At 40.5% G+C, this 20071-nt stretch overlaps 1 protein-coding gene across 2 annotated transcripts in view; it reads left to right on the top strand.

Annotated features, from left to right (window-relative positions):
- The first annotated feature begins 4869 nt into the window (after nt 1–4869).
- The window catches only part of IPPK (inositol-pentakisphosphate 2-kinase), a 34747-nt gene continuing 19545 nt past the window's right edge, over nt 4870–20071 (top strand). The window contains exons 1-2 of one of the 2 annotated variants that reach the window (XM_076346032.1): nt 4870–4998; nt 19638–19685. In XM_076346032.1, coding sequence (XP_076202147.1) covers nt 4918–4998; nt 19638–19685 — 129 coding nt within the window. In that variant the 5' untranslated portion in view covers nt 4870–4917. Of the gene's footprint in view, nt 4999–6795; nt 6821–19637; nt 19686–20071 lie in introns of those variants that run through there. The other variant, XM_076346033.1, reaches the window with a different exon arrangement.

Raw genomic sequence — 20071 nt, 5'->3', positions numbered from 1 at the left:
TACGTAAAGAGCATTTTGTTTTCCAGTCGCGGGTACGTCACTTAATACAAGGCAAGACCTAAAAGCTCTTTATTCCTTCATCTTTCCTTCCTTGCCCACAGGATTAAAGGCTGTAAGAACAGACTTTAAGGAGGTGCTTAGATGGGGTTGGTCTTGTTCCATTCTGCTGTAATACCCTGTCAAAGCTACTAGGATTTCTACCATAGCATTCTTCTTTAAAGACCTCCTACAGTTTCTATCTTAGATCTTCTTTTCCATATATTTTCTCTTACTGGTCCCAAAAATTCACCACAACACTGTTTCGTTTGTTTGGTTTTTGGGTTGCCCCCCTCCCCCCCCCAGTAATTATTTGTATTTTTTTCCTCAATAAATGTTCAGGACTCCTGTGCATGGAAAACAGTATTTAATTATCTTGTCTATGTGTAAAAAAAAAAAAAGTCTGTCTTGGCAATTCTTTGGAGTTATATATACTGTACGGAGAAGTTATTTATGCTGTGTCTGTAACTTCATTTCCTTCCTCAGACTGTATGTAGCAATTAAACATCTTAGTAGTTATAATGTCTGTTTATTCACATCTGTGGTTATTGATGGCTGGGTAAGTTTGTGCAAGCTCTTGTCTGTTAACAACACACATGTGGCTTTATCTTCATTGACCTTAAGTCACCTTTCTTGCTACTTACAGTCCTATTCCTGAAGCCATTGATTTGCTTAGTTTTTAAAATAATTTATTGTGGTTTGAAGATGCTTTCTAAAAAAGCCATCAAATGACACACTCCAGTCCTATTCTAATCTTTTTTTCCTTTGTTAAGTCAGTGTTTCTCAGTCAGTCTGAGATGGTGAAATGACAGTTGGAGCATGAGATTTCCTGCATTTCTAGTATGTATATGAAATTACATAGATAAGCCACGGATTCAAGAAAAAAACTATGGCATGGAGCAGTGGTATCATCCTGGTAAAAGAAAAAAAGCAAAGTTCTAAAATTTTAATGAGGTGTGAGTTACATAAGTATACTCCATTTTTGATGGTCTGAGCATAATAAAAATATAAAACTGTCAGTCTTATTTAAGCATGACAATTGCATCTTTTGAAAACTGAAAATGGTGCAGTAGTTTAAAAAAAATAGTAATAGTATTTTGTAGCACAATTTCATTGTCATATTATCATGTCCATTCAGTATTCTTGGACTCACTGCCTTGAATTTGTGATTTTTTTTTTTTAAACCTAATTTCTCCAGGCAGACATTTCTAGGTCCCAGGATAGGATCTTTTGTGTCATGCTTATTCTTTTCATAAAGAACAAAATATCCTCTCTTTTATAGAAGCCTTTCAATTTAGGAACCTGGAGAACTAAGATGTAGCTATTATCACAAAAATCCTTCTCATAAGCTTAGATGATCTTTGTATTATTGGCACCCAATTTTATAATGAGTCTCAAGTAATGCTATTTTTTTCCTCAGATCTGGATTTAATGAGCTTTCTGTAGCCATCAGAATATTAACAAGAAATACTTGCCTGATACGTTTTTTTCTTCCTCAAAGTGAGTAAGTGAACTGTTTTTACCATTTCATTCTCATTCCCTGATAAACTTACAAGTTGTAAAAGATGGCATACGTGAGAGTCCAGCATTGATAGCGCTGAGGCATGCCTGGGAAAAGGACGCAGCAAAGGTTTAGAGCTGAAGTTGGGAGGGGAATCGTGTTTTGGCGGGCTTTGGCAGAGTAACGGTCTGTATAGCAGGCATGACCCAGCGGAGCTGGGATGAATAAACTGAAGATGTCAACTCAGTACCATAGTTTAAATGTCATTTAAAAACAAGCAAAAACTACAAACATGGGATGATAGAAGATAGGGTGGGAAGAAATTTTATATTAGTTAATGTATTGTTGTCTGTCTTCTTCATGTAAAGAGACAGGATGGCTGTTTTCTCATTTTTAGTTGCAAATCTGTTTGACAGTAGCCTTATGTGTTGGTATTTACTAGCTTATTCTTAACGTCATATGATCTGTGATATTGGGCCACTTTATCTTTTTATTTGAGAATATCTGCACAGTTAAGTATAGTGTACCCACTGATTTAAAATCTATTGATTATTTACCTTAAATTTTTTTTTGTATGCACAACACAGAAGAATCCCAAGAAACAGGAATTGTGACATAAAGCATAGCCACCCGATGCAGTTACAGGACCTAGAGAAACAGAAATGTGTTTCAGGCCTGTGGTGCTTCACGCCTGTGTGACTCCCTCATGTTACATCAAAGAAGAAATGGTGAGGGGATTAAGTGGGAGCTGTAGAACTGAAGGTACCGTTACCTTACGCGTTCCTGATGCAGTTTTAAACTAGCTTATTTACATACTAAAATACCATAGAACACCTGGTCGTCTACTGAGATCCTCAGATGGATTTTGAAGGTTGCTGAGCTCTGTGCTAGCAGTCCTCAAGGCAGCTAATTAAAACCGATCCAGGTATGCCCACACAAGCTGTAGTCGTACCGCAAGACAGCCATGTTGGAGGAATGCCAGTCAAGCAATACTTCAACATCATTAATGGCACAAAAGCTTAAGATATTTCAGTTCAAGCACATTGTAGATAATACGTGAAATGAGTAATATTTAAAAACTGACAATGGGGAGAGAAATAATATGTTAATAGGCTTTTGTCCCCCCAGTTTTCCAAGTTTGACCAATGTGTTTTCAGCACACCCCCGCAACGTGCCCAAGTGGTAGTTCTGCACCATGGAATGCCGGAGGAAAAGGTGAAGAGGGGAGGTGACCTGCTAGAGAGAGGGACTATGTTAAAACTCGGGTGTTCTCAGTGTGTTTACCCTTGCACTCAGAACCTCTACTTCATTTTTCTTCCTCTGTAGATGTACCTTTTTCAGAAGTATGAGAGAATAGAAAATGAATCAGCTTGCTATACTAGAGTTCCTTTTAAAATTGAGACAAATTAGTTCTGCCATTTGCAACACAATATATTGATATTATTTGCTTTTGTATTTCTCCATGTAAGCCTAGTAAGTGTCCACATACTATTTCTCTGAAGTACGGTTAATTTTTAATGCAGGCATCATAAATACCACAATCTTACCCATAGTCCTGAGTGAAACTTCGTTAATAACACTTCTGGTAAGTCAGGATAAGTATGGTAAATTCTTGTATGTTTTATATATCCATTTGTTGTTACACAACATGAAGAAACTTTGCAAACACAGAAGAGGTGACAGAAACATACTTTAAACATCACTCTGTCATTATTTTTGTCTTTATTAAATGGCCAAAGGAGCCGGGATTTTTAATGTAGGCGCATATAGGATAATGTTAAATAAAAGGGAAAGTTAAGTGCTTATCAGTCAGTATTTTGGCAAAAAGAAAAGTATGAATTGTTTAACCCCCACTTTTTTTTTTCAAAGTTGTAGTCAGATTATAAATTATTTAAGTTACAGCACCACCACACATTTAAAAAAAGGATCAATGACTCATTGCAGATTTATGCAGGTTTTATTTTCAGCCTTCTAGGTGCATCTTCTCTCTCCTTTAAAAATAAAAAGGCATCATTTTCTTCACTTTGACTTTTTTAGAAGACTAATACAGGGTCAAATTTGGGTACTATCCAAATTATACAAATGTTCGTTATATGGAGGAAAACTTGTGTTAGTTAGCTTCTGATGTGTCAGTTTGGCTCCTGCCATGGAGTGCCTCGTGAGGAAGAAAGAAAGGGGGGAGTTTCAGAGAGCCCTCAGTGATGATTTTAAAATGGTAATTTAAGTTTTGCTGTTTGTAGTCAAAACTCGTAGTGATAAAATGGACTGGATTAAGGGATCTAGAATTTAATTCTGTATTTGTGATAGGGAATTTGGACATTTAGATAATTTGTCTTAGATTTACTGCACATCATATATGTGTGTGTTTACATGTAGGTGGGTGTGTGTTGAGGCACTTTGTGAAACTACATTGAGCTGTGGTGGTAATGGTGAGGAAAAAAGCTTAATGTTTTAATTTTTTTTTTTAAAGAATGTTACATATTTATTTTCATCTTTATGCTTCTAACATCTCTCTTTGAAAGACCTGGTGTATTGAAGCACAGAAAGTTACTCGGAGACATGCTGACTACACCAGCAAACATGAGTGTTGCTACTCTTTTATCAAAAAAAAAAAACCCACTCTGTAACCTTCCAAAGAGCCTTAGCAGGAAACAAACCCCCTAAGGTAAAACTCCACTTTTTTGAGTGTTTGATCATCTGAAAAACCTCCGTTGCAGGTGCAAACTCATTTTCTACAGTGCAGTATCCGAATACGTTCGCTGGGCAACCAACACAAGTCCTCTCCTTCTGGGGGAAGATGCTTTCCCCCCCCGTTTCTGCTCAGCGACCTCTGAGCAGCGGACGCACGGCGGTGCCGCGCCGGGCGCTGGCCTGGGCTCTCCGCCTTCTTGCGCCGTGCACGACTCCGAAATGGAGCGAGTGCCGGGGGGAGGGCGCCTGGCAGCGGCTGGAGCGGTGCGGGAAGGCCGCGGGGCCGGGGCCGGCCGCTCTCGCCGCGGAAGGGGCGCCTGAAGGGTCTCTCCCGGCGCTCCGCCGCCTGGCGCGGCCGAGGGTGAACGAAGAGAACCGGAGCTGCGGGGCGTTTCTAGCGCCCGCCTAACTCGCGGGCCGGGGGCAGAGCGGCCTCCCGCGCCCCCGCCTCTGCGGCCGTTACTTTCTGCCCCGCTCAACGATGGCGGCGGGCGGAGCTACCCGGCGCTAAGATGGTCGCCCGGCGCGCGCGCGGCGGGCCGGGCCGGCGCCCCGCCCCGCCTCTCTGGCGGAGGGCGGGACTTCCTGCGGGAGGGCGGCGCGCAGCCGCGATGGTGGAGGCGTGAGCGCGGCGGGCCGGCGGCAGGCACCGTCCCCACGGGGCGCGGCGGCGGCGGCCCGGGCCGGGCATGGAAGTGGAGAAGATGGATGAGAATGAATGGAAGTACCACGGGGAAGGCAACCAGAGCCTCGTCGTCTCCCACTGCCAGGTGGGGGGGGAGGGGGGGCTGCGGCGGGTAACGGCCGGCGGCGCGCGGGCGCCCCTCCCCCGACCCGCTGGGCCCGCGTCGCCGCGCTCCCTCAGGGGCTGGGGCCGCGCCGGGGTCTCCATAGGCCGCGGACCGGTCGGGAGGGCGGGGGTCCCCGGCGGCCCTGCCCCTGCCCGGCGGGGCGCCTCTCCAGGCGGGTGCCTCCAGGTGCTCGGGCCTCTCCTTCGGCGGGAGCGGCCGCCCGGCCCCGCCGCCCTCCCCTCCTTTCTCTCCCGAAGTAGTTTTCCATTCCAGCCGCGGAGTGTTTGCGTGCCGGCGGGAGCGTGCGGGGAAACCGTGCCCGTCCTTTGGGGGAGATGAGCAGGCGTTTTCCGTGGTTCTCTCGTACGGCTTGTGTGGGTTTGGCAGCAGAAGTAGTGGAAGGGAAGGCAGCTGATGACTAGACAGCTGTCGTCTGGAAGCGGGAGTTGTGAGGAAAAGTACTAAAAACTCCCTTTTCTATCATAACCCCCGTGTACGTGTAAGCGCGACAGAAGAAAGAAATCTGGAGAAGGAATGTTTTTCCTTTTGTCACTGGCTCTTTCTATACGAGAGTTTGAACGCTTGCTTGCAGTGCTGAATTGGGACTCCGGAATATAATTTCGGTTTCTGGTTTGGCCGTAGACCTCTGTGTGAATGGGCCAGTCGTTTCATCCCTGTGCTTCGATTTACCCTTTGGGGTTTTTTTGGCTGGGTTTTTTGTTGATTTTTTTATTATTATTTTTTTCCTAATTAAATGAAGTAAAATAGATTCAGCATTTTGGTGAGCAGTAACGATTAAATGAAGCTAAATCAAATCAAGGAGATTCTATGTCAGTTTAAAAAGCATGTGTTCGTTTGACTGCTGTTACTGTATTCTTGCCCCACTTGTGTGTGTATAACTTAATGTATTGGGATACGTGTCCCTTGAAAGAGTTTATTCTTCTTCTAAAAAGTACTTGTGGCTATTTTTTGCCTTAAAAATGTATTTCGGTTTAAATTCTGGTATGGATTTGCCACAGAATGTTCTTGATACTTCATAGATCTAAAACCAGTAAAGTCAAAATGATAAAATGTAGGCTTTATGTGGAAAAAAAACCCTACAGTAAGAGTTGAATCCTGAGAACCATTTTTTTTTTTTTATAACGTCTAAATGAATGGCTGAAAATACTGGATTCTTTTGATGTCTGTTTTCTGTATTGTAAGCATAAACTAGATGTAAAAAATGTTAACAAATATCAAGTCTTGAGAAAATGCTGGAAATCTTACAGTGCTATCCAAATTTCTGTGGAGGGGCGCTTCTGTAGCTCTTGTTTCTTCCTTCTCTTTCTTTATATAAAATATTTTTTAAAAGATATTTTTGCTACAGAAAGAAAGTGCATGATTTTGTTTCCTGTCTAAATTTTGAAAAAGACAGTTTAAAAAATAGTCACTGAATGATAGGGATCAGAATGCATAATGGATTAATAGTGATGTAATTGTGATATCTTTAAAGACCTGGAAAGCGAGGAAGTCTGCCAGAGATTCAGAACAGTTGCTGAGTGTGTCAGTTCTCTTTTTAACAAGATGCTAAAGCTTTAAGAAAGAGTAAAAGTGAAATAGATATGATTTTTCCTTTATAGACAGCTTTGAACCAGTAAAGCTTCCATCTTAGAGCTTTGTGTCTGCTGATGGCGAACTCTTGTAAAATAGGAGCGTATAAAATACTGTTTAGATGCTAATTGTTACTTTGTGTCTCTTACGAACAGGACATACTTGCATGATTAATCATCGTTCTTGTGATCTGATGTCAAGTCATTCTCAGGTTTGTGTGAACAGAACAGCAGCATAACTAAGACAGTGAATTTCATTTTAACTGTCCTTGTTTCATTCTGTATCTCTGCAGTTCATGTTTTTTGCATATAAATGCTAGTGGGGGGGACGGGGATTTGGTTGTGGCAAGGGAGACATCAATGGATACTCAGATACAAGGTGCCGGGGTTGTAAGTGAGAGGCCAGGGTGGAACTGTGTGCGCTTGTTGTTTCCATGTTCTCCCTTTTGATGTGTTACGGTGTTTTGGAATGCGGGGAGGAAGCTTGTCCCTGTCTCTGTAGATCTGAACCTCTCTTCCTTGCTTGTTCTGGAAGATCTGAGCAGTTTTAAAAAAACAAAATGACAAAACAAAACAAAAAAATTATCCCTGTCCTTCTGGAGAAGAGGGCATGAGCTTCTTCGCCCCTTATGAAGTAAGACCCAGGGAGTTTTGTTTCAACTCCTGCCCTCTGGACCGCTCTTTGAAGCACTGATAACGGGTACCGTGCAAGTTCATGTAGCAAGCACAGGGTGTTTGGGCTGGGGTGAGCAGGCAGCCTGGATGGACGCTCTTGTTCTTGGTTGTGTGGAGTGCGTCTGGATTGAGGGTGAAGAGTAAGAGGAACAAGGTGTGCATCATCAGTTCATGGTGCTCTCATGTGTTTAAGGCTATGCTTATTTCTTTGGTTTGCTCCGTTCCCTGTGTCTTTCCCTTTAAGACATGAACGTAACGCACTGTTAATTCAGAGTTAGTACAGTACCAAAATTAAAAACTTGGTCATAGAAAAGTCACGTGCCCAACTAATAGCTCTGCTAGTGATGAGCTGATAAGCCCTAGACGCAGGCAACATGCAACCGTTTTGTCCAGTGCCCTTTGAATGGTGGCATATAGACAAAGGTTTGTCTGACAGTCAGACATTGGCATTCTGTGGAACGTGCTCTGTTGTTTTGGTGAAAGTGTTGTAAAGCACTGCTTGATGTGCTGTTTCCACTTACCAGTTACTGATCCTGCAGAATGCAACAGTGACAAGTCTCCCTGTGTGCCTGCGCTCCTACAGCCTGCGGAATGCCGCACTGAAATGAGTGGCCGAAATCACTGCAAGTGCATCTCTGTTCGTTATTTGTGCAGTTAAGAAGAGAGGGCTTAGGCAGGGCATGGTCTAGTCAACATGTCTCTTCTTACAGTGATAGTTTTACAGAGTTACTTTAATTAGTTCTCCAGCATTTAGAAAGTGATCTGATGAATAAAGATGGAATGCCTGCTGAGCGTTTCCAGTTACCGTTGTTATCTCTGGATGCTTGCTTACTCGGTGCATACTCAACTTCTGCTTTCATGGCTTTTTAAAGTTTCAGTTCTGATGAATCTAAAATTCTGGAAGACATACAATATTATGGTACAAATTTCTCTGTTGATAAAGCTTTTCCTGTTGGTTTTTATTGCAGCTGTGATTAAGTTAATCCAAATTGAAACTGCATTGTGGTCAAAAAGCCTTTGTATAATCTTGCAGCCTGCTGAAATGCTTCTAGTAGAAAATGAACAAAGCTTTCCTACCTCATGACTTTAGTGAGAAATACAACTGGCAACTCCATTTGATTCCTGAAGACAGCACTTGAGACGGTCCACTCTGAAGTACACAAAAACTGCAAGTTCATTCAGGCAGTGTCTATGTGATCCTTGTCCATAGGTTGCAGTTTTGAATATTTGATTGAATCACAGTATCCTCTTCAAATAACTTATTTACCACCCTTCGCACCATCCAGTGAATTGTCCGGTTGCTTGTTCTAGTTGCCATCTCAGAGATGCGTAAAGTGCAGCAGTACAGATATAGCTCTACAAAACCCGAACCAAGCACCATCACAGGCAGCCAGGCAGTTTAGAAAGGATGCTTCTTACTCCCTGCATTTTTATTGGAGTGTCGCTCCTTCCACATTGAATTTGGCTTCTGATTTAAAAAGAGGGCTAAACCACGCTTTCCCTCCTTCTCTCTACTCTTGAGCAGTAGAGAGGGTTCAGAGGGACTGCTGTAGAACAGTTATCTTCTTGTAGCTGTTGGCTCTTTCTAAGGTGGAGATACCTGGTTTTTCAGAAGTCAGCTGGAAATCCTCATTTGTAGTTCTGCGTTTTAATCAGTTGTTTGCTTTTACAGAGGCACTTAACACTTCATTTCAAAAGGCTTCAGGAGATGTTTGTAGAAAGTAGTGTAAGCAACTCTAGAAATAATGACTTGTATTTCCTTTCACTGTTGAAACACATGCTTGCAATCTCCAGTTTTTGCTTTATGAGATAAAGTATGTACATTCCTCCTGTGCGTCACTGCGGTTGATTTCTACTCATTTTTATTTTTTGCATGTTGGGATATTATGGTAACCAAATGCTTCATATTAAAACAGGTTTGAACATTAAGCTTGCGTTTCAGGGTGACTACTGGAGGGTGGTACAAGAAAACAGGAGGGTGTTTTTCCCAGCTTGTTTTTTTATTTGACGAGATGGTCTAGAGAAACCTTGGTGTGTGCTTGCAAGAGGTTGTGGTTTGTATCTTCAGATGCTTTGATTGTTAGTAATAATCGACAACTTGTCTTGGAGCGCTTGCAGCTCTAACAGCTATCCTTGGGATTTGGTATGGGACTTACATTAGTAAATGTGTAAACCATTTCCAGAGCATACATAAGCTTACGAAATAGAAAAGGGGGGGGGAGGGTAGCTGGAGAAGGTAAATAAAGCAGAGCTAAGGAGACTGGGTGGGGGAGTCAAGTCAGATAATCAAACTTGCAGAAGATTCCCAAAGTTGGTGCCTGTAGTAAGTGAGTAATATCTGGCTCTTCTTTGTGATTTTGTTTTCCTTTTTTTTTCTTTTTTTTTTTCTTTTTTTTTTTTTTTTTTCCTCCTTCGAGACATATGGGTAAAGATGGAGGCTATCACAGTGCTGCTTTCACAGGCATCCTTCCTGATCCTTGCTCTGGCTTTGTAGGGACTGTAGAGAGCAGAGGTTGCTAGGAGAGAGGGGTATCTTGCCTTTTAGTTGCGTCTTTGGTTTCGCTATAACTGTAGGTGCTTCTGCTGGCAGCTGCATTGTGATGGCTGCAAAGTGTGTGCAGAAAGATGCTTTCGGATATGGGGGAGATGGATTTGGTTTTCGTTTTTGGAATAAAAGAATTCTACTTATGAGGGGGTGCTTTGTTTCAAATCAGGCTAGATAATTGTTCCTAATAGTGCTTTTGCAATATGAAATAGTTTTCAATAGTTTTGGTTGGTTGGTTTGTTTTTAAGCATAATGACAATTTATTCCTAGTGGAAAATTTTGTTGTAATAGTCGTTCTTTGAAAGAGGACCATTAACAAGATTGTATGTTTAGACACAGGGTTTTTTGCTGAAAGAGTGAAAAGCTTATGGTCAGAATTACTAGCTAGTTGCAGCTTTCCTATTTGGTCTTGTTTGGCAGAAAGGGAGTGATGCTGATCATTAATTGCTGTCTTGCTGAGAGAATCTTCTTAAGGCACTTTTTCTGATGATGTCATTTTGTACAACTTCAAAAACCTGCGTGTCCTGTTTCGTCTTCTATTGTTTTTCTATGTGGAGTTGGCTGAATCTGTTTTGTCCTATTGAAATTACTGTAAGTAAAGTATTGCCCCCAAAACTTCCAAGTCGTTCCTGAGAAATTCCAGATCCCTGACTATAAAGCAGATTTTGTTCAGTTGCGTTCTGGTTTTTGTGTGGGGGTTGTTTTTTTTTTTTTTTTTAATGTTTGTGGAATAGTGAATTAACATCTATGAATGTCTTGATTTCAAGGAAATATAGAATAGACTGCTGATTCCTGTATAAAAGAGTCTTCAGGTGGGGGAAAAAATACTGAAAAACTAGTTGCTGTTCCTTGCGAGTATAAATACAATAGCTTATTAACAATGGCCTTCTCTGAGTATTACTCTGATTTAAAATATGGCCAAGTTATGGTGTCTGGGTTCTTTCACAGTAAGAAGTTATCAGAAAAGGTAAGATGCAACTTGTATTTATTGAATTTTATTTTGACTAATGGGAAAGACATAGTTTTGGTAAGACTTGAGCTTAAACATTTTTGTTATCCTTGAGAAGATTCTTCTATTTGAATTCCAAACCTACGCTAATTCTTATGTCTGATGGATTTCATGCTCTGGATGTATCCGAAAGATTCACCAAGGCTATGTGATGTAATACAGGGAGGAGTTTTGCATCTGATTCTGTAGAATTTTCTGGAGGAAGCAAAGCTACATGTAAGCGAGTTGGACTGAGATTCCAGCATGAACTTTAATGGGGATTAAGGGCCATTAAAACCTCTTCTGCTTTTTTGCTAGTTTGTAGGGCATTTCTTTGACCTGGTTTCTCCAGCGTTGTGTTCTTTTGGGGGTACGCATACCTAAACATTGTCTAGCAGAAAACCCACACCTGCATACCCTTTGCCTACTTAGAAAAAGGACAAGAAAACAGGTTGGTGGCTAAACACAATATATTGCTTTGTTCCTTCTTTCCTAGTTGTAATTGCTTTTATTTATTTATTTATTTATTCTTTTATTTATTTATTTATTTATTTAAAGCGAGTAGAGGAGCTTCTGCCCAAATTTACTGAAGCAAGCAGCTATAAAAACCAGTTGAAAAGCCAAGTATGCGATCAGGGTGTGTCATCAGTGGAAAAGAAAGGAAGAGATGTCTGCCTTGCTGTAAACAACAATTAAGTTTTTAGGAAGAGGAGGCAATCACCAGTTTGAGTTGGAATTCGGGACCCTTTGTGACACCTGTATGAAACTACGTGTCCTTGTGTTAACCTTGGTTAACTGATATTTAAATACACATCTATGGTCACTGGAAAAAAAGGAAGACAGTTTTGTATTTGTTTGTATTTGGTTCTTTGGCTAAACTGGTACAACTGTGATTGTAGATGTCATAACTAATTGGACTAACCCCACTTGAGTACAATCTACAAAGCTTTTACTATAAACGAAGAATTAAAAGTTGGAAGCACTTCTAGTTCTGTGGATTATCTGCAAAGCTTTTTTTGACCCCAAAAAAGCAAACAGCTTGAGTCACCATCTATACAGAATTTTAATTCCATATTGGGATTTCAATTCCATATTGCACTAGTGTGGTTAAATTTACTTTTTCCTTGGCTTTACCAGGTTTCTGCACTGAAAGAATGCTCTGAATGCAGTGCAGTTTGGTAGTACCTTCCATAAAGTGAAAGGGAAGGTGGCACTGGGCAGCGGGGCTGAATGTAGAGAGGAGAAAGAGTAGAAAGGCAGCAATTAAAACTTTTCTTATCATGTTAGTGCCTTAGGTTTTGTAGATGCAGATAGGAAAACACAGCATGTGTGTGGAAGGAGATGGGAGACAGAAACACTGAGAATTTTAGGTCTAGTACTCTAATGTAATACGACAGCGATACTTTACCTGTAGCGGCAGCAACACCACTCTCTTCTCCCCCCAGAATACTTTTTTCAGAGGTGTCTTCTTAGTTTGCTAATAATAGAGTGTTGGAGCAGACTTGTCCTCTGGTGACTTTCTTTGGAAATTCAAACTCCACTTTATGCCTGTTTTTCTTTTGTTGAGTGACTTTGGAGAATGCTGAAGGCTATACGCAATGAAAATGCAAAACGAATCCCAGTTTTGCAGACAAGCTCAGGAGGTAGTTAGCCTTGAGTAAAAACAGTCTTGTTTTTTTCTGTTTGGGTTCTGTGCTAGCTCAAACTCGTATGAGTTTCTTTTCGCAGTTCATGAGATCAAGTCGTTATCTAAAAAGCATTTTTTTTTGTCTGTTATAAGTGTTTGGTAAATGTAGTGATGGTGGAGTTCCTAAGACTACACTTCGCCTTTTCTGTGCTGCACGTGTATCTTCCCTCAGTTGACAGCAGTAGTGAGTTGGTTGTTTTGGTGGAAGTAACTTGGCTGACCCATAAGCTATATACAAGTGGTCAGTCTAATAGCCCATTTTATTCACTCCTTCGGTTCTTTCCTCCCTTCCAACCTTTCAGCGGGTGTTTTCTTTGCCTCAGTGTATTACTTCCGAGATACGCAATAACCACGTTCTGACCTCCTGGTTTTGCTCAGGAAGGAACAGAGACGCTGCATTTGATTGAATAGTTGGCCAAGACTTGCCTAGGTTTCTTCTAGCTGAGGTGTTCAGGATACTTGGCATTATTAACGTGTTCTAACTCTCCATTTTATTACTTAACTTCACTCTAATCCCTCTTACTGTTTTGACTTATTTCCTCCCCGCCCTATTAATATTTTCCTGAAACGCCTTGTTTCCCCAACATACCAGAAGCTGACTGGGCAGCTTAATGGTGGAAAGTGTATGTTGCTGATAGCTGGAGGTTTAGAGCAGTTTAAAGGAAGGAAGCTTAGTACGTTTCACGTTCTTGTTGGTGTAACTCACGGGTTTGACAGATGGATGAGGTATTTGATACACTGTTAAATGTTAAGGACCAGGTTTTTTCTTGCTTGTTTTTAACAGCTAGGATGTCAGGGACATCTACCGTGTTACCCAGGCTGTAGTAATGTATGCTGAGGGCCAGGCATCAATATGTTTATTCGTTCTGTTCTCTCTCTGATAGAGGCGTTTCCACCTAGTACCCGTGGGTGTATCACTTGATATCATTTCAGGTACTGTGATTAGGTGGCTTAGCTGAAGGGCAAACATTTCCTTCTCACTCGTGGCTAATGCAATTGTAAAATTCTCTTGGAATTGGTACCATCTGCATATTTCAAGGTTATACAAAGCTTAGCTATAAAGTGAAACCTGAGTTAGTACTTAACTATCATGGGAATCTAGATCATAAGCAAGCAGGAAAAAAAGTGGAATTGAGTACCTGAAGTCTGATGCAAGCTGTGAGCTCTGTGCTAAAGAAAACAAGTGTCGTGGTGGTGGTTGCTTCCAAATAATGGTTTAAGATACTGAATGGTGTCAAGCCAGGTGCTATGCCAGAAAGTCTTTATTCATGTACAGAAATAAAAAGATTGTTCTTAAGGGACTCCTATGCTAAATAAAAGAGTATTGTTCCGATTTTTTAATGCTTCCTTGCACTTTGTGTGAGCAATTGCTAAACTTCCTCTATACTGGCAGGAAATGTAGCTTTCCTCACTTTGTTTTGTGTGATCTTACCCACCTCATACAGAACAAAACTGGGTTGCAAAACACCACTTGTATACAATATTACTATGTGTACTTCATTCAAAAGCTGCAAAATTTTCCAGTGCTTAGTTTGTTTTAATCTCCCACATCCCTCCACATTGCACAGCACGCTGGCACCCTGGATGAGGAGATCTTTAAAAATGTCTTGAGTATCATAAAGGTAAGCTTTGACTGAAGTGCCTGGGCAGCGTAGTGGGCATGTTTTTACTGAGTTTTATTCATTCTCAAAAGAAGGAACTCTCTTCTGTGCAGCTGTCTCTTCTGAGATATGAAGATGACGCCTCTTTGTCCATTTGCCTCCTTCCCAGAAATTGCATTTTCTGAATAGAAAACCACTGTTTTCTGTTTAAATCCCTCAAACTAGAGTTGGAATTGAAGGGGTTGTGGAATGTAAATTTGGAATAAAAGAATACTTTTTTTTTTTAGTTGGCATATACTGCATGCAGCTCCAACGTGCTACTGCAGAAATAGCTTAATATCAGCAAAATAGTTCTGTAGTTCATCTTTAGTACCGTTGAAACTGTATTAGCAATTAGTATTTGCATATCATCACATTCAAGTAGGGCTTTGAATAGCAGTTTGGTGTAATTTAACCCCTCTCCCTCCCTTTGACTGAAATTTAGATAGAATGCACTTTCTGTAGGTGTCATTGCTGTACACTGTCATAAATCCACCGTGATTAGGTTGCATTGAATAACTGCAACGGTGATAGAAGGTTTGGCACACTTAGAGCTGTGTTCGGTAAGTTTTGATAGCTCTTCAGGTTCAGCAAGAGACAATGAGTTAAACAACCAGTTTTTACTGTATAAAGAAATTCAAGAGCCTTTTCAGGCACCATTCTCTCTGAAAGTAGTCGACTTCCCATCATCATCTCCTTAGGTAGTAGTTGTTGTTGGTGTGTGTGTAATTGGTTGCAACAAATAGTATAGTAATAATTGTAGGGAAAGATTTGTTACCAGTCTTTGAGAGCGTTTTCCCCCATGTTGTTTACGATTGGAAGCTCATGACTTTTATATGGACAACTTCAAAACAAATGTGGGTTTTCTTGTTCTGCTTGTATATTGTGTGCCTTTTTGAAATAAATGTATTGACAACAGCATATAGTAGACAGGTAGGTAACTTTGTGATGTAAAATTGAGTATAGTGCTTACAAAAATACTGGTGAGTTTTTAGATGCCACAGTTTATGAGACGGTGCAGAGTGAGGGAGATGAGGGAGATGGGAAGAGGGGAGTGGATTTCCTTTTGGGACTTAAAAAGTTTTTTCCCCAAGTGCCTTGGTTTCTACCAGTAGATCTTGCGTATGTGAACACAAGTTGGTAATCAACTAGATAAGAATCTTTTCTAGTTATACTGGGCAGTTGCAGAACTAGATGTTAGAGTAACGCTTTGCCTCTAGACAAAAACACAGTGCATGCTGTTCAGAATAATAATAGAGTAATAACAAATGACATGAACCTGCTTATTTGGAAAAGCAGAAGCCGAAGTGATGTTTCCCAGGCTGTGTGTTTGGACAGGCTAATTCTTCATATTTTCATACAGAAGCTTATTTTAAAACCATGTGAGCTGAGGTGGTAACAGCAGAAGGAAAGTGCACGTCTTTCTGTGCTTCTAAACAATTTTACTAGCATTTGAGCTTGCTTTTATACAAATTCTCCTGTTTCTTTCACTGGCACCAGTTCTTATACAGATTTTGTTAATAATGTAGCAAGAGATGGAAACTTGAAAAAACCTCAGTGATCCAAACAAGGCTTTTCTCTGAAGGGGAATATCAAGATTATAGGTTTGCCCCAATTGTGTTTAACTTGTGAAAACTCTTCAGTTCAGGAGGCCTGCATGGTAGCTTTATCTTATGACAATGAAATTTAGCAAACATTTTGGGAAAATATAGGGCCAATATCAAACATCAAGCTGTAAAGAAATAAATGTAAGCTTTTATCCTGGTTTCATAATGCTGCTGCCTAATCCAAAGTACCTGGATTGATGCCAGTCATATTTTGGCCTAACTACCAAGGATTACTTTGGGTTTGGATTTCACTAAGTAAGATTAAAATAATAGCTGTAGTAACTGCTTTGGAGAAGAAAAATTCTTGCAGATAACCTTCATGGGGACTAAGACCAGCAAACTATTTTTTCCCAAGATACACTGGGACGAGAGTTGTGTGTACTCATCTGTGTGTTTCTGTGATGCCAGTGACTACTTTGAGTACATTTTCGCAGCCCCTCCCACAGCTTTGTCTCTTTATTGGCAGCCACTAACTTCCAGTTATTATTTAACCCAAACAATTGTTTCATGATAGGGTGCTAAAGAGGTGTTTGCCTTTCTTGGTGGGACCTTAAGCTTAAGGCTGGAGTCTCAAAACGCTGTGGCTTGAGATAGTGCTCCTCCAGAACACAGGCTCCCGATTACATCATCTCGGCAGCCAAGCGATTGTGGATGTTTTGAGACACACCAGTTTCGGTATCCTAGTTGCTATCGTTTGTTTTGAGTTTTCTGTAACAATTGGAAATGGTTTTTGTCGTAGCCCTAGTATGGTCCTGGATGCCAGTAAGAACAGTTGTTATCTGTTATCAAACTGCTGTGCTCTCATGTGAGTCACACTTAAATTCTGTATTTGGAGAGTAAGAGCAGTCACATCTGATATTCTGATGGCTTTTTTTTTTTTAGTCTTTTGTCACTAACTGGATACTGAACATACTTGCAGAGAAAGGGCTGCCGGATTTAAAAAAAAAAAATTGTAGACAGAATTCTTCCTTTGAATTTGCTGTTTTTCTAGCTTGTCTTGCTTCTTCAAAAGATGGGAAGCCTCTTAATGTTTCATGTTACATTTGCTGACCTCCATGAATTGTTTCTTTTTTTTCTCTGCTTGATTTTGCAGCCTGTTTTTTTCATCTTTTTGTCTGTATGGGACTATTATCCAATTAACTAAACACTTTGATGGTAATAGTGCATTGATGGAAGTGGCAAGCAGTGGAAGGGCTCACAGAGCTGCATGTAGAGAATGAAATTTAGGGAGCGTTAGGACCTAGTTGATCTGATTCTCAAAGTGCTAAGGAGTAGTGACAACCTCTTAAGAAATCTGTTCTTTTCTGGATTTGGGCCATTCTATTGCATGCAGATAAGCATGTTACATCTTTGATGTTCAATCTGTAAATAGAAAAAAAATCTAAGGCATTTAAGATAACTGACAAAAAAACCTCATGGTAACAACCACCCACAATATTTCCAAGCAAAGAATCAGTCAAGTGACTCAGTAATGCAATAGCATGAAAAACGTGGACCAATATTTTCAGTGGTAATAATTCTGAAGCAGTTGGCATCTTTGACATCTGATGGGTTAACTGTGGCAGTGTATTTGTGTAACCATGTGTTGAATTGCACAAAGGGATGGATCTAGCTGAAAACGTCCCCCCAAAAAAGAAAAAAAGTGGTCTGGGTTTTGTTTTGTTTTTTTTACTCCGATCATCTAATAGCCTTACGAAGGCACAGTGCAGGCCGACTGGTTGAAGTGTATCTGTGACTGAAAAGTTTTGTTTGAACTTCGCTCTGTTTCCTTTTGACACCTTTAGACAAGCAGTGTGTTCTTCTTTGGCCACATATTTTTTTGGCCATTTTATCCTAGCATGCCTCTTCAGAAATGATTTGGTAATGAAAAAATACTGTAGTGAGTCCTGTGAGAGCAATCGGATTTTCCAGAGTGGTGGTTGGAAGCTTGTTGGCTGGGAGCTGATTAATAGATAAACATCTACAACACCCTTGAAATACTACAGAATCAAGTTACCGAATTGATGAGATGTGATGATCAGATCACTCCATCGCTGATCCACTTGTTTATGAATATCTAAAGTGGGGGATCCAAACAGTTGAAACACTGTAAAAATAACATACTGCATACACAGAGCGTACAGGCTCATCAGACCTGAGCTGTTACCCATGTGTCGGTCATAATGGGAGAAAAAGTGTCACCCAGCAATCTTGTCAAATCCAAGTGATTATAATTAGTGTTTAATTTATCTAGTTTGTTGTTGTTGTTGTTGTTGTTGTTGTTGTGACACTCATGCTCTTGAGATCTTGCAGGACAACTTGAATCAAAATTCAGCAAAGTATCCTTTTACCTGAGAGTGTTTTCTGGATGTAGGTGAACTATGAGATGTATGCTGGCTTGAGACTTTTTAGATATTGAAGGGGCTGTTTCTGGGTTTCACTAGCAATGTCTGAATCCGGATCTTGTTTTGCTAGTATTTTGAATTACACATTGTCATCTGTTTTGCTTTTCTCCTCCTGCTCTTTCTCTACATGTTAGTAATTAAAGATAACCGCAGCTCTCTCCCACTCAGCACTGTCCAGAGACAGCTTTCAGCCCTGAAATATGGAATATATCTGGTGCTGTCATGCTATGGGAGGTTTTTTAATGGCAAGTCATTTGGTAGGGAAGAAGCTCAGATTCCATAAACCTGAAGTGTAACTATGACGTTTTGTCTGCATTATCTTTGTCAGGGAATCTGAGTGTTAGTACTTTTTTGGTAGTGCTTTAGTTAGACTGTAGCCCTTTCTGGTGTGTCTAGGAAAGGTCCACATGGAGACACTGAGTGACTAAGAGATAACTCCAGAAAACAGCTGTTGGTGTTTACCTACTGTGGTGCCCAACTGTTTATATCCACGTCTTATCTGAATAGGCTGAAGTACCTCAGTGGGAGTAAATAATCTTGAAGATCAGATGTTTAGACTGACTAATCCGAGGCAGGGTGTGTGTTGCCTCACCTAGTAAGGCTGCAGGTTCCTCAATACTACGTCAAAATTTGATTTTAATATAAAAGTCTATTTACCAAGTGTAATGGTTAATTTCAGCAAGATTGAGAGAAAGATACTTCAGGTGACTTGTGTGATGGAAGACACTCTCTTAATAGGCTTAAGGAGAAAGGCTTAATTTACTTAGGACATCCACAGAACATTTTTATCTGAACTCTTAAAAATAAAGGCTGAGGATGATTTAGAATTTGTATACTTTGGAAATATGAAGGTTTTTGAATTGTTGCAAAATTTGATAGAAATTGTAAAAATGAGAAAAATTAGTGATTTTTTTTAATTATTTTATTTTTTTTTTCTTTTTAAGGTAAAATATCTGGAAACCTGCTGCATTTGTTCCCGTGTTATATGTTTACTGTTTGGAAGTTTAGAAGTAGCAGGTTTTAGTGTTTATAAGTAAAGCTGTGTAGCTACTGCTGGTAACTGATCAGTGTCTCCTTAATATTTTGTAATGCTGTGCTGATGCTGTAAGCAGATGATATCTGAGTGGGTCTTCCTTTTTTTTTTTTCCCAAGGACCTTTGACGCAAAAATGATAGGGTGTTTTTCTGTTTGTTTGTTTCATGCTGTGTTTTACCAGATTTTCAGACCAGTGCTATAAGCTAAAGGGGGTATTTCCCCTCTTCCACTTGGTGACTGGAAGCGCAGAGTGGCTGCCTTGTTAAAGTGATGGCAAATCTGGGAACAGACGTTGAAGTGTTTGATTTCAAGTTGAGTGAAATAACCATCTAAAATGCCTATTTTGCCTTTTTTTTTTCCCTCAATTTCTCAGATGAGGGAGATTAGGGAATCAGACAATTGTGCTGTTCAGAAATTATGATGTACTTAAATGCTAACGAAACCATATTCTTTCCTATCTTTCTTTAGCGCTGTGTGGTGCTGCGGTTTTTGAAGTCCCCCCCAAACCAGAATAAGGTAAGATTCAACACGTACTGTGGATAAAAGCCCCCAGGTAAGCTAATAACCAGTCTGAAGAGAAATAGGAAACCCGTGAAAGAACTGTGACTGATAGGAGTAAGAATAAGGGGATTGTTTTGAAATGTGCCTGTGTTTCAGGAGTTTTGGCAACAGGAGGAAATTTGAGGTCTTCCTACATAACTAAGATTATGTGACTGCTGATATCAAGACCTTTGTGCAGGACAGATTATAAGACTGCAATGTGTAGAAAGTACGACTTTCTGTAAGGATAGCTGTGGCAATGGAGAAAGTGTTAATGTTGCATATCAACATAGGAGAGTGCGGTGGTGCTGCGGAAGAATTGAAAGTTTTACTGACTGTTGCTAGGTGGGACAGAACAGGAA

The sequence above is a fragment of the Aptenodytes patagonicus genome, chromosome 8 (genome assembly GCF_965638725.1).
Source record: "Aptenodytes patagonicus chromosome 8, bAptPat1.pri.cur, whole genome shotgun sequence".
Lineage (NCBI taxonomy): Eukaryota > Metazoa > Chordata > Aves > Sphenisciformes > Spheniscidae > Aptenodytes > Aptenodytes patagonicus.
This window is presented reverse-complemented; position numbering and strand designations above follow the sequence as displayed.